The 20,010-nt window shown below is 35.8% G+C and overlaps 1 protein-coding gene across 1 annotated transcript; it reads left to right on the top strand.

Moving 5' to 3' along the window:
- The first annotated feature begins 6,225 nt into the window (after positions 1–6,225).
- On the top strand, positions 6,226–18,582 carry LOC128558087 (protein arginine N-methyltransferase 7-like). Its single transcript, XM_053546905.1, has 7 exons — positions 6,226–7,135; positions 7,752–7,860; positions 10,111–10,223; positions 11,395–11,624; positions 12,077–12,260; positions 13,812–13,942; positions 18,405–18,582. The coding sequence occupies exons 1-7, from the start codon at positions 7,028–7,030 to the stop codon at positions 18,580–18,582; spliced, it is 1,053 nt and encodes a 350-aa protein (XP_053402880.1). The 5' UTR covers positions 6,226–7,027.
- The last annotated feature ends 1,428 nt before the right edge of the window (positions 18,583–20,010 follow it).

Here is a 20,010-nt window from a genome sequence, read left to right as displayed (position 1 = left end):
TATTTTTGTCAAGAACCTTACAACGTAAAACCAAGGTATATAACTGGATGTGGCAATGTAGTTATAGATGCGATTAGTGAATAGAGCCGCATTTAGATTTTCATAAAATGATAAAAAAAAAAACGTTAATAACTAGCACAAGAAATGTATTATAATGAGAGAAGACTTTGGATATTTTACTTATCTGTTTAAGTTATGTATTTCTAGAGGACTCGGTCTTGGAGCGGCTACTTCTATTTTTCATTGTATTAAAATGTATTTACCGGTTTAACCTGTTGGAGCATTTATAGAAACGTGCCGGTGATATTGCTATACATTTTCGGAAATATACAAACGTTCATTTTGAAGAAAACATAGTTATTTCTATATGTGTTATTAATTATTTGCACTTTCCTTCACAGAGAGTGTTTTGGTCCAAAACTGGAGAGGCTCTAATGAGTGATCACGTTTGGTGTGCAAGCCGTGGTGAAAAGCACATGAGAATTGCAACCGAGGAACATACAGCATTTAAAAATCTTTTGACTTATCTGTTAAAAAAGTTTTGTGTGTAATCCACTTATAAAGAATAAGATATCAGCAAATACAAACCTGAATGAAAGCGATTTGTTGGTTCAATAAATGCTATCTATTACATATCTATACAAATAAAAGCTATGGAGCGTAGAGGGTCCTGTCCTCTCCGAAAACCGAAACACTCATTTATCACGCCTTCTACACCGTGCTTAATTCGACATATTTGTGTTCAAATATATTTTGATTCGCATAAACCCGACTGCCACATCGCTGTTCCAGTCGGAATCGTATATCCAGCTTTATAGTAAAATTCACTATTTCATAGCCAAATTTATACTTCAATGTGAAAGAAGCAAGTAGAAAAAAACTATAATTCTCTGTCGGGAGATTAATGTAATAATGGTCCTAATTAACCGGTGTATCTTAAAAGATTTAAGCTATTCGTATTACTCAACATTTGTTGTAGGTTTACTATATTAATCTATATGCATCAACAGGTCGAACTTGAGTACGAGTGAGCTCGGGCCGTCATGTCTTTAATCAAATTGACACCGTATTGCAACCTTTCCCTGCTTACCGACTTGGGAACTGACCGCTGTAAGTTGTGAAAACCAAGCTAATAAAATTCCCCCTAAACAATTTGTTACACTATTGTGTCAGCCTAACAATAGTTTATGAGTCCAGTATTTTACATGAGCAACCTTGTGTAGTTCAGAAACAGTAAATAATTCAATATGCTAGTGATAAAATACAGATACAGAAAATGAGGGTCTCCACGGCAGAGTTGTAAAAGATCGCTCTTTGGATCACTTTCCGTTAGAAACCCACGATTTGCAGTAGAATTTTTCATGGGAATGAAGTCATCCAGCTAGTGTATGGATGGTACAACCCAGGAAATATAGCCTGGCAGGCTCCAGGATCTTCCTCCGCCGCAAAGTCACCATATGCATATGAGGGAGCCGGCGTGACCCAACAAAACAAACTAACTTTAAGCTTGAATACTAAATTTGTGCCCCATTTACCGGACATGTATGTCACAATGGGTTACATTGTTGGCATGGAAACTAAACAAACTTACAAATGTCCTTTCATTTTTTAAGAAATCTAAACTTGAAAAAAAAGAATGAAATACAAGAAGCAGACATGAAAATAAAACTAAACCATTACTGTGGCTGGGGAGGTACCGTATTTTTACTTCCGGATGCGGAGATTGAAAGAGGGGTAGGTATCTCTAAATCCACGCAACAAAAACAGATGAGCAACTTCACTTTTCACTGATTCTGAATCTTTTTTTTATTAAAGTCAAATATTTTTGTATCGCGACTATTAGACCATTTATTGGATACTTATGACGAATCAAGAAGCAATACGTCTGGTATAAATTGGCGACTGCAATATCCAAATAAAACGACATGTCCCAGCTCAATGAAGCCGAGTCTGCAATTTTCACTGTTTTGCCTTCTTCTCAGTGCTTTTCGAGGGATCAGTACTTTTCAGATGTTATTTACTTCACAACAGCGGGTTTTAGTACTGTGTGGCGGTCCGAAAAAAATCGCCCCGATCTTCATCTCAGTGTTGTTATATTTTCTGGTCCTTCGGGATCATTGATTTCAACTAATTTAGATTTGACGATGGGGGGAATACTGGCTTAAGTCGGTTTTCTACGAGGCGTGGGCACTGTTGCATTTTCCATTACTACTGCTCCATGAATAACTCATCAAACCGATCTGCAATTTTCACTGTTTGCCATGTTCTCGGTGTTTCCGAGGATCTACTACTTTCCAGATTTTTATTTAAAACGTGTCATGTGGAAAGCATCGCACATCATACATGGGACTCTTAGATGAAATAGAATAATATTATCAATATTCAACGAAGTTGACGGACAAAATCGGATAATAAAAGGGTATCGTATAGTCTGTGTTTTGTAAAAATATTTTTCTTTTTATCTACTTTTTAACGAGATGGATATAATTTTACTACTTCATATCTCTGGAACTAATTATCCATGGTTTGCATGTACCGTCCGGCAAATTAACACTGATCAAGTTCTAATAGACCTTAAAGTAACTCAAACGGGGTTTAGTGTTCATTGAACTGCAATAAAATTGGAAAGAAGCGTTATCTAGATTCTCAATTGTTTTTCTAAATATAAATTTTTTTCAAATTCTAATGATTATCATATGTGGGAAAACATGCCATCTAGAGTGCAGGAAATTGAAAATTACTGATTTTGACTATACGCTTAATAGTTGGATGGAAAACATGTAAAGGTCTGACTGATTTTGTAATGATCATAGCCTACTTCATTTTTTATTGCCGATGCTTAACGCCCATGTTCAAATGTTGATACCCTTACTAGTTCTATAAAGAGCGTGCCTGTATTTCTACGCCACAATAGGCACCAATTGTTTGCCAACGCATTGACAGAGTTTACTGTCAAAGAGTTCGAGAGTTTATCACGATTTTCCATACCGGCAAAACTGTACTTGAACTGACATGAAGGCTCGTTTTAATATCACCGTTTTTTTCTGAATAAAGTAGTGTTTTTGTTTTGAAAGGATCGGATTTAAAACCGTAATAATAGATTTCATACCTAAAATCATTTTCCATTGAGTTTCAATGGATCTTTATCGTGCTCTTATTTTCACATGACATGGAAACGTTTTGATATCGGACGTGGAATGTTGTCTTAACGTAGTAACGGAAAAACTCGCGCGTGACGGCCATGGCGTCCCACGCGCACGTTGCGAAACAAGTAGACGTCATTTTCGCGGAAAATATTCATGCACGTCAGTTTGATTTGTTTTATTACATTTCGAGAAATTCCTTTTTCGTAATTTTTCCCTGGCTTTCGTTTACAGAACGAAAATTTCACATACATTAATTATTTGATAGTGGGTTATGTAATAAAAAGGTTATCACAACTTTGTATGCGGATATATGCACTCGTTCTTTCGCGATAAATGTTGCGCTCCTAAAGTCGCCGCAATATACCACTGCAGAACCCTGCATATATCCCACCACATACAAGGTTAATCAACCGATAAATGTAATGACATTGACCTTTCCATGGACGGTAATATCGTTAATATTCGAAGACAATACTGTAACAAGAGCTTCAACCTAATCTGAGTATTTCCCTTAGCGATGACAATATTTACTTTCCCTCCCTAAGCAGTAGGATATTTTATGTATGTCATGTTACTTGCAGAAGTTGTTATCCGTTAGTTACTATGTTGTCATTAACACCACTTGTTACCCGGATATACCAAAAGAATATGAAATCCAAACTACTACAAACTGGATGAACTGTCAAACTGGGTAAGGGCGATTGTTTATTTTATTTCATATTTTCTAAATTAATCATTAGACGTTAAAGTGTATAACTGATTCAAAATAGGTACAAGCTGTACCATTTGCACAAAAACAATTTGCATATGGGAGACATATTATTCACTTTGGAAACTTTTAACAATGTTGAACATTTTGCCGGTTGAGAAACAGTGTGCGGTTCAAACCGGTGTCAACCTCATTAATGACTTTTCGGTATAGGAATTTATTTGTAATTAATTTCAGTTATTAATAAACAATGATATGAACATGTTAGGAATTTTTATCTTAGATCAAATAACCCAAATTTACAAATATATAAGCATATGTAAATTAGTCGAATGGATACGGACCAAAGTGTTCACAGAAATTTCCTTCGAAGATAAAGCCCAAAATGGTTATATGATAATAGTCAACTTGTAAACTACTCCGAAAAAGAAACGCAACAAGTATTGTAATAGTCAATATTCTTATACCTACCAGATGTTAGCCATACAAATTTATATGTGTAATCAAAGTACCAACCAGAAAAAAATTTATCATCACAAAAATGAATATCGTCTGAGATCATATTTCTTTCCATGCTATCAACGTCAGTGCAGTCAATAAGCGCGTAAGAGCCACCCATTTCTCTGTATATCAGCCTTTACAAGGGTGGACTTGGAAGGTGGGAATTATTGTTGCCCATTACTATGACTCTGCCACCATTGTTAGGATAAACCTCCACGCCACACAGTATTTGCCGAAACGTTCGTTCGGCGTCCTGTAATTTCTTGACCTATCCGTCGAGCGTGATGGAGATTAAATCGTGATTCGTCGCTAAATACAAACAGTCCCCACTTACGTCGTCGTCAGTTAGAAGCTCACAGCGTTGCATTTCTTGACGATGACAGAGCCTGACATCGAGTTGGACGACGGAAAAGAAACCCGCGTTTACGCAAACAATTTATGACTGTGTCACGGTGAATTGGTCGTCTGGGATTTCCAGTTACAACATGGTGCCGTGGATTGCGACGTCTGCAAAGCTGTCAGTAAATGTACACGTGACGTAATCATATGACCTTGACGTATGCTTGTCAGACGCTGTGCAACTGAACGTGACGGTCACCAGCCGTTCACTATAATGTTAACACGTTCAACTAAACGTCGAAATTGTTAATTTTGAATATTGTACTGTGAAATTCCACCGGTTAAAAGTCCCCAAAAGTCGAGTTCTCTCTGCATATTTAGCCTTGTATTTGAATAAAGATTTAATCGGTGTTTGAGTATACTCATGTAAATAGGCAATGAAATAGACAACTTTATGCATCGAGGCGTGGCTGCACTTTTAGGTCATAACAATACTACGCGTAAACACCGAAAATAGCGTTTAAGTCACGCCTAAGTCGGCGTTGAATATACACAGCAAAGTTGTAACGATTCCGCCTCGTGGGAAAATAGCACGAGGTCACGAGCATTTTGTGCAGCGCCATTTAGATGACCGCAGCGAAATATGGAATAAAAGTATGATGTATGACTCTTAAAACGAAATGGTGAGAAATATAATTGTTCGTTTATATTCGTGATAAGTTTATTTGATATTTTGCATCATCTGTTCTTTAAGGTAGAATTTTGTATATAGTAAGTATACGCATGAAATGGTGGTAACTTATTGATGTAGCAGACGACGCTCAATGCAATGTATATTCCACGAGGTCAGTAGAGAGGTCTTGGGTGTACCAATAGTACAACTAGGTATTCAGATGTGAACAGGGTTTTGTGCTATTAGTGATTATAAAAGGTAGTTGACAATCAAATACATGTATGTATTTTATATGGAATATGGAGGACCGTGGGTAAAAAAGGAGCAGCGGGGGAAAATAATACAGATGCCATGTGTACTTGAGACCAGGAAGGTGGCAAGTTGTACACTGGCCTTTAATACCACCATAAAAATGTAACCAGCTCATATCATCCATGTTGTTTTTACAAATAATTTTATCAACACTTGTCCACGCAACACAAAACAGGTCCAATCTGTTATGATGTCAATGAAAAAAATCATGATGGCTATTATCCACTTTCCAAGACAACGCATGTCAGGGCATTACCATGGTCATTTTTGGCTATTACCTTTTTTCATACACTATCAATATAAATGGTTTTGGACATTAAAACGGCAAAATGTAAAACCACTTACTGTAAACTATTACAGATAGTGAAATGGTATATTTCAGAGATTTATCGTTTCATAAAGATGCTTTGCATATTACTAACATATTTATACATCATTTTGGGATGGAAGTTTTGATAGATCTATGCTTTAATGTTCATATACAGTGTTTTTCTTCTTTATAGGAGAGATCGCCATGACGTCACGCATTAACACCTGTTTATCTGGTGGTTGGCAAAACAAATGTTTTTACATCGTTTGTGTATGGGATCGGAATTTTTAATTTTTAATAACTTTTTCGCTCATTTATGGATTTTAAGAATTCAAAAAGTTTTGATATGCTTACGATTTTCATATTTTCTCGTTTAAATATCTTTTTAAAATGAATGACCGTTTTAAATGACATATGATTTTAATAGCCGCGTAGCGATGCTCCAAACTTTTAGAAAAAACACTGTAAGTTAAGCGTTCATAATAAATCCATTTTGTTTCGAAATGATAATTAAAAGTAATCAATAAATTGCTTGTTTTATATCCTTTCCATTGATCAAAAAATTATTGATATCATTTGTGTTTTAAGAAAGTTTAAGCCGTTAGAAAAACATCACTGTTTACAAAAAAACATGGACGCTCGGCGTCTGCCCACCCGATCTTTGTCTTATCAGTTCTGAAAATAGAAAATACAAGGGATTTGTATGCAAACACGATCTCTCCTATATTAAAAGTACAATTCACTGTTGAAAAATTTATAGTTTGCTCTAATTTTCAGTAATATTTTCGATTTTGATTCTACTAGTATGTAGTTACTACGAAATAAACCTGGATTTCATGGTTGCTGCAGTCCGTGACATTTAATCCAAACAAATGAAAATAAATTCATTTTATCCGTTAATAAGAAATCCAAGAAATTGTTGTTTTGGGGTAATATATTATACTATGAATTTTGATGGCAAGAAAAAAAAATTCACAGAGTTATAATTATTTCAGAATCAGTTATACTATAAAGGTCTGGAAATAGCTATTGCTAAGATGAGACAGAGAGGTCAGGCAGTACATGTCCTTGATATTGGTACAGGGACTGGTTTATTGTCCATGATGGCAGCAAAACTTGGAGCAGACACAGTCTATGCTTGTGAGGTAAGTTTCTAGGTAACCAGTCTGTTCCAATAACATTTTGCCCTTAGCATTGATACTTGGGCCAATTGTTTATCATGTCAGCAAAACTTTGTGCAGATACAGTTTTTGCATATGAAGTAAGTGGTTATGTGTAACCAGTCTGTTGCAACAACTTTTTATGCCTCAGGTGTCGAAGACTCTGGAGGCATATTGTGATTTAAATGTCTGTCCATATTCTGTCTGTCTATTGAAGTTCTTGTGTACTCAGCTCCTCCTACAGTTTGCATACAAAAGAGATGAAACTTTGTATACATCATCAACAGGAAGAGGATATGTGCATATTATTGCGACTTTCTGTTTCATGTCCATTTATTTTTCTTAGTATTGTCCCTTTTTTAGACTTAACAGTATTACAGCTACTTCTGTATCTTGTGTTCCTTCAGTTTCCAAGTATATTTTGTGGGAAAATTACCTTTATAAAAAGGTGTTTGTTTTTTTAAGATGTTGCAAGCAAGAGTTATACTATATTTGTAAATGATATATGGAAGTAATGGAAGCAAATTACATAAAATACAAATAAAATGGAAGACTTTATTTGTACAGAACTTGTAATTATAATGTTGTATATTCTTTACAGGCGTTCAAACCGATGGCAGAATGTGCTTCTAAAATTATTGCAGAGAATGGATTTGCTGATAAGATAAAATTAGTGCCCAAACGTTCAACAGATCTCACAGTTGGCCAAGGTATGTTTATTAATGATAAATTATCAAACTATTATAATAGTTACATTCTTAAATTTTGTGTTTATGAAAGTTTATTCATTTTTGAGTACAAAGGTACTACTGTGAAATCAATTAAGTTAATAGGCATCAAAACTGCTATTTCGCACAGGCATGAAATTGTGTTATATTTCAAATAGAAAAGAAAAAATAAATATCAGTAGGAGTTTAGTTTGTTCATAGGTTTTGATTATATAGATTGAGACAACCACAAAGCCATTAAAATTGCTGATTATTAGTCCATGAAGATTTTTTTTCATTTTACAATAGTCTACAGGTTGCAAGTTGGTTCTTTGGCAAAAGGACAATCCCACTGTTTACAGAAGACAATACATGACTACATGTAGATATAAAAGTCATTCATACCAAACCTCTGGTTCATTTAAAATCAAGGAAAATTTTAAGTTAACTGACTCCCATATACATATGCTTGTAACTAGGGTGTCTAGTTGAGTGGTTGAAGCTGCTGACTTTAAATGGTCTGCCTCGCTCCCTGGGTTCGAGGCACCTCACTTGGGATGTAGAAATCTTTCTTGTGAGAAAGCCACTGAGCTGGCTTATAGAAGGTTGGTACCCATCAGTGCCTGCAAAAATACATTGGGGGGCACTTGGCTTCTTCCTCCACCGTCAAAAGCTGGAAAGTCGCAGTATGAGCTGTAATAGTGCCTGTATGACATTAAACTCAACAAAAACAAAACGATATACCTGTATCTGATATGTTGTTAACATTGACTTAAATACATATTACATTATTTTTTGCTTGGAAAATAAATTCTTCTATTACAAAGCGATCTTTTTTATTTTTTTATAATACAATTTATTTTATGTACAAAGTTTATAAATTATATATGATATCTTAATCTATTTCATTTTGTTAAGTTTATAGTCACACTGGAAACTTTAGGTCATAGGATGACTTTCCTTTTTTGTAGTAGGTGGGCTCTATTGTATATGCCACTTTGACCCAGTGCACAGATTTGCACTGGTTTCATTCAGGTAAGTTGTACCTGCATCAATTTGGTATACCTGCAGGACATGTCGAATAGCCTGATCAAAACAGCACGCAGCCTGGCATAGTAAATTGCTGTATACATGTGTGTCTGCTTTGTATGTCAATGATTTTAATTTTTGTACCCCCCGACAACAAAGTTGTAAGGGGGGGGGTATACTGGTTTCAGGTTGTCTGTCTGTCTGTCTGTCCGTCTGTCTGTCCGTCTGTCCGTAGACGCAATCTTGTGCGCTCCATCTCTCCTTATCCCCTTTACAGAATTTAATGAAACTTCACACAAGTGATTAGTACCAACAGTAGTTGTGCATGGGGCATGTTAGGTTCTTTTAGAAAAAAAAATTGGAGAGTTATGGGACTTTGTTTTTTTGTTACTATACTATATACATAGACACAATCTTGTGTGCAGCATCTCTCCTCATCCCCTTGACACAATTTAATGAAACTTCACACAAGTGATCAGTACCAACAGTAGTTGTGCATGGGGCATGTTAGGTTCTTTCAGAAAAAAAAATTGCAGAGTTATGGGACTTTGTTTTTTTGTTACTATACTATATACATAGACACAATCTTGTGCGCACCATCTCTCCTGATCCCCTTGACACAATTTAATGAAACTTCACACAAGTGATCAGTATCAACAGTAGTTGTGCATGGGGCATGTTAGGTTCTTTCAGAAAAAAAATTTGCAGAGTTATGGGACTTTGTTTTTTTGTTACTGTACTATATACATAGACACAATCTTGTGCGCACCATCTCTCCTCATCCCCTTGACACAATTTAATGAAACTTCACACAATTGATCAGTATCAACACTAGTTGTGCATGGGGCATGTTAGGTTCTTTCAGCGACAAAAATTGCAGAGTTATGGGACTTTGTTTTTTGTTAACATACTATGTACATACAGTCTGCATATGCAATCTTGTTCATGCCTAATCTACCAAACCCTTACACACAATTTAATGAAACTTCACACAAGTGATCAGTACCAACCCTAGTTGTGCATGGTGCATGTTACATTCTTTTAGATAAATATTCTGCATAGTTATGGGACTTTGTTTTTTGTTACTTTACTGTATACATACAGTCTATATACATACAGTCCACGTAATTATGCAGTCTTGTGTGCGTCAAATTGCAATGTACTGTGTCAGTGCATGCGGGGGGTACATTCATCACCTTTAGTGATAGCTCTAGTTATTTAAAGGAAAGGACCTCCCTAGGAGAGCAAACATATTGGTAACAGAAGTGTTTGACACAGAACTTATTGGAGAAGGGGCCATAGGGACATTTACCCATGCTCATAAACAGCTTCTTGAGGTAACTGAAAATTCTGTTAAATCAGGATTTTTATCGTTTTATTTCCTTTAACTTTCCATGTTTACTTCACTTCATTTGCTAACTGTTGGTATTAGTGATAATAGATACTTGCAGAAGTGCTATCATTTATATAAAATATGTTTAACATATGACATTGATTATAGCCATACATCTTCCTTGAGTATTGACCCAAGTTAATTTCTGCTACTCCACATGATCTGAAGGAGTGGTAATGTCATTAGGTGGGCTGGTGGTCTAGTGGTAACATGCTTGACTGTCAGTCCAGAGGTCCGGGGCTCGAATCCCGGTCCAGGCACTGGAAATTTCTGAGATGCTCTTGAGTGTCTCCCACCTAACTAAGAGGTCTGTACTGGTTCTTCCCAGGAAAGACGGCTTCAAGTGTATCGGTGCTATACACCGGGCACGTTGATGAACCAGACTGTCTATTCGCAAAGAGCTAGGTTAAGTTAGCTGGACAGGCCTGTATCTAAAATGATTTCTCTCTATCTGTTCTGGGGGCTTTATCTCACTCTGTCCCTCTGGTCAGATCCCTCATTGTCTGTACTAGTAGAGAATGAATTTCGCGCCCTGTGTAGCTGCGTTTGCTATATGTAAAGCGCCTTTGAACGTGTTTATCATGAAAAGGGCGCTATATAAATGTGGTATAATAATAATAATAGTAATAATAAATAATAATAATTGCCTTTATAAAGAGACTCCAGCCTCTGATGGGGTTTTGAAACCATGACCTTCCACTTATGAAGCCAGTACAATAACCACTGAGCTGAAGAGCACTCCTACAACAGTGCATGCGTATTGAGATTAACAGATGCTGTAAAATCATTGAGCATTGTGCATTGGAAATTCCATGGTTTTAGTTAAAAAGTTAAATTTTTTTTTATCAGTATTTGATTTTGTAGATTTCAATTTTTAAATGTAAATTGAATGGGAATTTCACTTACTTGGTGGTATTTAATTTTGTTGCGTAACTTGATTATGAAATCTGTAAAAATTAGTTACCCACAAATATTTATAATTTAATGATTCCACAGTAAATCATAATTTTAAGGCTGAACAAAAAACTGTCCTAACTCCACCTGTATCTAATACGAGTTAGGACAGTTTTACATTCAACCCTTACATTCTATGATCCACTTTATTTATATTTCAGGAAGATTGCATTGTAATTCCATCCTATGCAAATTTGTATGTACAAGTTGTAACATCTGATCTTGTCAGAAGATGGAACCGGGTTGAAGATATTGTTGTCAATGATAGTAGAGTTACTGCCCCTGATGAGATCTCCAGTTGTGGAGGAGCACCATCACTGCATGACCTTCAACTTGATCAGTTGCCAATGGATACATTCACTGTACTCACTGAACCTAAAAGGGTATTTAGGTACTGTTTTGAAAGAGTGTCAACTTTTCTCACAGTCAAACAAACAAACAATTTCAACACTGTAATAATATATATTATACTATGTGCATGACATGTGATAAATTACAGTATACATCATGGTATATCAACAGTTCAACATATTACCTGCCTGTCTGACTGCTCTGTCACGAGACCATGTTTTGCCAGTCCTTTTTGTGGTCTTTTATACAATGTTGACTGTATTGTGTTAAAACATTAACCTCGAATTAATGTGTTTCTTCATAAACATTGGCTCATTTCTCATCAATTAGCATGCTTCTTGTAGTATTCGATCAAATGATAGGAAATGTTCCAATTACTGGTAAATAGGTAAATTCAAAAATTTTATGGAAAGGTATAATCAGTTTGTTCATTGTTGAAAATGCCATTCAGAAATAAGAATATTTAATTTAATCCAAGTCTTCCATTTTCAGATTTGATTTCACAGGAAAAACATCACTCCCGTTTGAAAATACTTCTATACTAGATTGTACGATGAAGAACTCTGGGTCTGTAGATGCTGTATTTATGTGGTGGGACCTTGAAATGGATCCAGATAGTGAAATCATCCTCAGTTGTGCTCCTAGATGGGCCCATCCTACCCCAGATAATATGCAGGTTTGTATGTTGATTAATTGATTCTAAATAGAGATGGAAGCCCTTTCTATATTAAAATGTTTTATGATACTCTCTTGGTTTGGCAAATAAATTAGAGTTCACATTATGTTTTTCTTACCTGGAAATGAAGCTCTTGACAATAATTGGATTATTGGATTTATCATTGAGAAACAATCATTTCCAAAACAACACTCGTAGATAGATAATGACTTTTTCTTACTTGATTACATTTGTGCAAATTTTCATAATTTTGCTAACCTGACTTACATATGCCCAGTTTAGTTAACAATTGAAATTGCTTTGAAATGTTATATTTCACTTTTGAGCTCACCTAAGCACAAAGTGCTCAGTGTCAGCTATTGTGACTACTCAATAGCTTTTATCTGCCTGTGGTTTGTCTGTCCACTCTTTCTTTAAACAACATCTCCTAAAGCACACATCCAATATCGACTGAACTTCAAAGTAATGTTTCTTCGGTGGTCGTTCATAGTTGTTAGATGGTTCCGTTCATCTGCACATAAGGGCAGCCAGAGGGAGATGCTAAAAACAAGATTGTTTAAGTCATTGTGATTATCTAGAAACATGGCTGTCAGAGCTGAATTAGGAAAACCTTCAGACAGTATGTACTGTTAAACTGTTAATATGATTTTAGATTAATTTCAGACCAATGTTTCTTGGTGGCATTTTACCAAGGCTTTTTAGTTGAAACAAATTTCTCAAAAATATTGCAGCAAGTGGGCTTGATCGCTTGTATAGTGGACCATTTATAGATTGTTCAATTTTTTTTCAAATTATGCCACTTTTCGACTTGAATAAAAAAAATTTGCTGAATTTTTTGTATATAGCCTAGTATTAGCTAGTCAGATAGTCGATTGGACATCTATTGTCTTCTTCAATACATTTATGAACCACTTGAACCACAAATAGGTAAAACACTTTCAACAACTTCTTGTCATGAATTGTTTAATGGATGTCGTCCAAACTCGGTCGAAGTTTTCTCCTTGCATAGACCTTTTTCTCTTTTTTATTGAAATGGTACGGCTTCACTGACCATAGCTAAAGGCTAAAAGACAAAAGTCTTTAGACAACTTCTTGGTGGATGTTAAGGAAAGCAAGGTGAAGGTCATATGTGCCATCATTGCCTCTTGTTGCATGATTTTTGAAATACGACTGTAAGCACAGAATTGGTAGTTTCATAAAGTAGGGAGCCAGAAATCTGGACTTTGTATATCGTTGTAACACATTTCCATAATCTTGGTAACCTAGTGGTAGAGCACCACCTATGAATGTAGAAGTTTGGCTACATCATACAAAAGACATGAAAAATGGTTCAGTAACCACTTGCTTCCTGTCCAGTATTAAAAAAGTGAAACTGGTGTCTCTTCTGTCCTACCCTTGTGGAGAAGGGTTCCATCAGGAATGACATGTCAGGATTGACTGATTAACCTAATAGAACTTATATCACAATCAGTAGAAAATGAATAATTATAAACTAAACTAACTTTTTTATGCAAGAATGTCCTTCTTTCCTGTTTCTGTTTTTGTTTGCAGTGGCGAGACCATTGGATGCAAGCTATCTATTACCCTTACAGTCAGTTGACAGTTGCCAAGGGTGACAGTGTCAAGGTCATAAGTAAACATGATGAATATAGTTTATGGTTTGATGTTGCCATGGATACTGTGTAAGTTTACAGCTTTTTTTCTTAGTTATTCAGAGGTTTTCAGTTTAATACTAAGCTCTTAAGGATAATAATCTGTCACTGGTTGTAGATGCAGATCGTATATCTGGTGCTAAGGAAACTGTTTTTGGTGATAACAAAGCTTTGCTGAGTTTTTTTCCTTGCAATTTACAACTTAAAAAATTTAAAGTTAACAAATACTTCCTTTTAAGCACTCTTACTTATAGTAGCATATTTATATTAAACTAAGGTAAGCAAATTAGTATTGGTAAACAGAAGGGGCGTCATGACATTTCAAAGAAGCACAACATAGAGATAGACCCTAAAATTTTCAGCAATAGAAATACATTAAATAAAGTGTAGAAATTGATTTCTAACTCCTTGAAATAACCAAAAATGATTTTACAAAATTTAATGTAAAATTTTTGATAGTTTTGTTTATATCAATAACAGAAGTTTTAATTATGTCTCCCCCAGGAGACATATTGTTTTTGCTCTGTCCGTCCGTCCGTCTGTCCGTCCGTCCTTCCGTCCGTCCGTCCGTCCGTCCGTACGTCACACTTCATTTCCGAGCAATAACTGGAGAACCATTTGACCTAGAACCTTCAAACTTCATAGGTTTGTAGGGCTGCTGGAGTAGACGACCCCTATTGTTTTTGGGGTTACTCCATCAAAGGTCAAGGTCACAGGGGCCTGAACATTGAAAACCATTTCCGATCAATAACTAGAGAACCACTTGACCCAGAATGTTGAAACTTGATAGGATGATTGGTCATGAAGAATAGATGACCCCTATTGATTTTGGGGTCACTCTGTCAAAGGTCAAGGTCACAGGGGCCTGAACATTGAAAACCATTTCCGATCAATAACTAGAGAACCACTTGACCCAGAATGTTGAAACTTCATAGGATGATTGGTCATGAAGAGTAGATGACCCCTAACGATTTTGGGGTCACTCCGTCAAAGGTCAAGGTCACAGGGGCCTGAACATTGAAAACCATTTCCGATCAATAACTAGAGTACCACTTGACCCAGAATATTGAAACTTAATAGGATGATTGGTTATAAAGAGTAGATGACCCCTAACGATTTTGGGGTCACTCTGTTAAAGGTCAAGGTCACAGGGGCCCGCACATTGAAAACCATTTCCGATCAGTAACTTGAGAACCACTTGACCCAGAATGATGAAACTTCGTAGGATGATTGGTCATGCAGAGTAGATGAACCCTAACGATTTTGGGGTCACTCTGTTAAAGGTCAAGGTCACAGGGGCCTGAACATTGATAACCAGTTCCGATCAATAACTAGAGTACCACTTGACCCAGAATATTGAAACTTAATAGGATGATTGGTTATAAAGAGTAGATGACCCCTAACGATTTTGGGGTCACTCTGTGAAAGGTCAAGGTCACAGGGGCCTGCACATTGAAAACCATTTCCGATCAGTAACTTGACAACCACTTGACCCAGAATGATGAAACTTCGTAGGATGATTGGTCATGCAGAGTAGATGAACCCTAACGATTTTGGGGTCACTCTGTTAAAGGTCAAGGTCACAGGGGCCTGAACATTGATAACCAGTTCCGATCAATAACTAGAGTACCACTTGACCCAGAATATTGAAACTTAATAGGATGATTGGTTATAAAGAGTAGATGACCCCTAACGATTTTGGGGTCACTCTGTGAAAGGTCAAGGTCACAGGGGCCCGCACATTGAAAACCATTTCCGGTCAGTAACTTGAGAACCACTTGACCCAGAATGATGAAACTTCGTAGGATGATTGGTCATGCAGAGTAGATGAACCCTAACGATTTTGGGGTCACTCTGTTAAAGGTCAAGGTCACAGGGGCCTGAACATTGATAACCAGTTCCGATCAATAACTTGAGAACCACTTGACCCAGAATGTTGAAACTTCATAGGATGATTGAACATGCAGAGTAGATGACCCCTATTGATTTTGGGGTCAGTCTATTAAAGGTCAAGGTCACAGTGGCCTGTTCATGTAAAATCATTTTTTGGAAATAACTTGAGAACCACTTGACCTACAATGTTGAAACTTAATAGGATGATTGGACATGCAGAGTAGATGACTCCTATTTATTTTGAGGTCACTTGATCAAAGGTCAGGGTCACAGGAGCCTGAACAGTGACTTAGAACCACTAGGCCACGAGTGTTGAAATTTAGCGGGATGACTGGACATGCCAAGTAGATGATCCCTATTGCAGCCAACCATCAGTGTCTCTTTGACTTTTGCTCCTGACCCCTATTGACTTCTTGCCTATAGGACTTTGCATTGGGGGAGACATGCGCTTTTTTACAAAAGCATTTTCTAGTATTTAGTTTAAAGTTGTGATCCACAAAAACTGACAACTCTTGCCCTTAGGCCAGTATTTATAGCAGAGATATCTATTAGTTTACTTCCCTTGCAATTACACAATTGAGTGGAATATGAAAACGGTTTAAGGCACAATATCATACCTTTTTGCACAACAAAAACATTTAGGATTTATTCATATTAATCTGATTTACTGCTTAAAACCTACTTCATATCATTTTGTCAGCTTACCGGTACTTACAGTAACAAGAGGGCCAAAATGGCCCTATATTGCTCACCTGTTATCATTGCACTTAAGGACAAGAAGGTCAAAAAATCATAATCAAGATCAATCAAAAGAATTATGAGAATATATAGTTGAACTTGTCTTAAAGTTACTTCAAATAAAGTTATTTTCAAATCAGGCTAGTAGTTTCATGCCTGAAGGATTACATCAGAGGAGGTTAGGAGCAAATTTTTTACTGATGAAGCCCAAAGGACAGGAACAACAAAGGGAAGAAATTAAAAATAAATCTAAGTCCTCAGAAAAAAATCTAAGTCCAAAGGACAGGAACAACAAAAGGAAGAATTTAACCAAAATTAAAAAAAATTCTTACAAGGTGCAGATATGTCAAAATGCATCTAAAAATTGGAGGTACCATCCATGTTGTACCACTGAAAAGTGGTCTCGGTTTTTCCCTACGGCCAATAATAAAAAAGTTTCTTAAATAAGCTATTTATAGTAATATAAAAGGGAAGTAATTAAAAAAAAATATTGTAAGTGAACAAAAGAAGGATCTGCCAAATAAAAACAAGAGCACTGCAGTCGACGCAAATGCAGAGCAATATACACACAAAACAAAGTCATATGACCTTTGGCCCCTAAGTGTGACCTTGACCTTGAAGTGAGCCATCCAAAACATGCGCTCTGCACATTGTTTCGATGAGGTGAACATTTGTGTCAGGTTTCTTTGAAATCCTTCAAGGGGTTCAAGAGTTACAGAGTGGAAGGGAAATTGCTAACCAACAGACATACAGACAGACGGACACCGAGGCGATAACATAATATGTCCCTTTGGGCGAATAAAAAGGAATCAAGATTTTATGGTAATACAAGTTGTGTGCAAGTTTGGTAAAAATCAAATCATAAATACAACTGCTATTGTGCAGACAAGGTCAAAATAGCTCATTTTGGCTCTTCAGGGGCCATAACTCTGGAACACATAATGGGATCTGGCCAGTTCAAGAAAGGAACCAAGATATTATGGTGATACAAGTTGTGAGCAAGTTTGGTTAAAATAAAATCATAAATGAAACTATCGTGCAGACAAGAAATTGTTGACGCACAAAAATAGCAAATTCTGGCCCTTTAAGGGGCAATAACTCTAGAACCCATGATGGGATCTGGCCAGTTTTTGAAAGGAACTGAGATATCATGCCAATACAAGTTTTGTACAAGTTTGATCAAAATTGCTTGCAAAATGTGGTCTCTATCTTGTTCACAAGAAATTATGGACGGACGAAGGCAATCACAAAAGCTCACCCTGTCACTGTGTGACAGGTGAGCTAAAAAATTAACTTTTGACAAGCCATACCAGTAAGTATTTTATAGTGCAGATAATACTATTTTGCTTGTATCAAAATGTCACAGTAGAAGCACTTTTGTAATACAGAACAGGTAGGATTAGTAAAGGGGCAATTATATGATCTCTATTTCCTAGGCATACCCAACATCAAAATTCTGGTTCAGTTTCATCATTTGTAGCATAATGTTGTGATTTTGATTTGAATAAATAAAGTTTAAGGAACAAAGTGCTGCTATTAAGTAACTTTACATAAAGAAATATATTATCAGTGTGTAATTAAAAGCATCATGCATGAGAGTCATCTGGCTGATGGTGGGGTGCCAGACTGATTTTGAGGACATGGATAATATCACAGGAAAAGTCAGTCTGATGTGCAACAAATATCTTTACAGTTTCTTTTCTTTATGGATGAAGCTACTGCTTGAACTATACAAGGTTTATTCCATGAACAAAGATATGATGACAATTATTTTTTCAAAACTTTTGTGACCATATTACATTTGTATGTTGTTTCGCAGCTGACTGTGCAAATCAAATATGAAATCCTGCTTTCTTTCTAGCAAAGACAATTGCCCAGAGGAACATCCTATATGTAGATGTGGTGCACATATCTCCTATGGAAGGGCAAGGATGGGGATGCTGAATGATCCAGACAGAAATAAACTCTATATGGAAATCCTTAGAAAGGTATTTATATATTTGTTGGATGTATCTACTCAACCAGTTACATCCCTGTAAATTTAGATTGGGATTCAATAATCTAAAACATTTTTTGGTGTTCATGTATGTGTAAACCCAGCTGAATAAGGCACACACTGAAGGAAATACATTTAGTACGGAAGATAAAAAATATCAGTTACCATCAATTTGAAAAAATGTCAAAATTAGAATAAAGAGATGTTAATCACATAGATTTAAATTTCAAAATTTTAAACAATGCAAAATTTCCTCATACCCATTTGTAAAACATCACATTTTAGGAAATGAGTGAAAAGAAGAGAACAGAGGTGTTCATACTGATTTTTGTGTGAGAAAATGGCTAAATATCACACAAATATTAAATGCTGTTTTTAGATAGGGCCTTACCTCATTTTATTCCCAATGTACGTTTTTACGCTAGTTTAGTAAATTATAGACATTTTAGCTTATCTGTCTGTAGTTGCAAAATGCATGAATTTAACTGACAGCTTGATTTGATTTAAAATGTTTGAAATTGCACCAACAGTATATTTTTAATTTAAATTTCAAATAAATACTGTAAGTAATTTTTAAGATATTTGCAAGCAGTGGGTTTACTGTTTTGTTCTGTATATGATGGTTATACTTTTATGTTAAAGAAAAATAAAAACGTCACAGTAAATCTAAATGTAATATTTACACACCTTTTTGAATTAAAAGGACATACCATAAAACTTTAAATGTTTCATTGTATCTGAAATAAGGCTATAAACAAATAAAAACATATTCTTTAAAACCGTTCAGTATAAAGTGTTTATTTTTAATCAATTTCTGAAGTCTAGAACATCAGTAGATTTTCTAATCATACATTGATAATGATAATAATAATAACTTTATTTATAGAGGAAGGCACAATTGAGGCTTGCCCTATCTTCCCTGTGTCCTCTTTCAAACATAATTTACCATCTACATTAATACAGAATGACATGTCAACAATACACACAAAATACATATACAAAGACAAATTGCATTTTAGAATACAGCTATAAACACACTGCGGGTATATTAAAATATTCTCCTGTTGAAAAAGTTATATAGACAATGTATCTTGAGTAATGTGAGCAGAAAACAGCGAACATTATTCAGGCAATAGTAAAATAGGTTTTTGTACCCCCCGACAACAAAGTTGTAAGGGGGGGTATACTGGTTTCAGGTTGTCTGTCTGTCTGTCTGTCTGTCCGTCTGTCCGTAGACGCAATCTTGTGCGCTCCATCTCTCCTTATCCCCTTTACAGAATTTAATGAAACTTCACACAAGTGATCAGTACCAACAGTAGTTGTGCATGGGGCATGTTAGGTTCTTTTTGAAAAAAAATTTGCAGAGTTATGGGACTTTGTTTTTTTGTTACTATACTATATACATAGACACAATCTTGTGTGCAGCATCTCTCCTCATCCCCTTGACACAATTTAATGAAACTTCACACAA

This window comes from Mercenaria mercenaria, chromosome 6 (assembly GCF_021730395.1).
Source record: "Mercenaria mercenaria strain notata chromosome 6, MADL_Memer_1, whole genome shotgun sequence".
NCBI lineage: Eukaryota > Metazoa > Mollusca > Bivalvia > Venerida > Veneridae > Mercenaria > Mercenaria mercenaria.
This window is presented reverse-complemented; position numbering and strand designations above follow the sequence as displayed.

Coding starts and splice junctions, on each gene's coding strand:
- LOC128558087 (XM_053546905.1), top strand. CDS start 7,028: ATGAGACAGAGAGGTCAGGCAGTACATGTCCTTGATATTGGTACAGGG. Junction 10,224..11,394: donor CTCATAAACAGCTTCTTGAG/GTAACTGAAAAT, acceptor TTTATATTTCAG/GAAGATTGCATTGTAATTCC. Junction 11,625..12,076: donor GAACCTAAAAGGGTATTTAG/GTACTGTTTTGA, acceptor TTCCATTTTCAG/ATTTGATTTCACAGGAAAAA.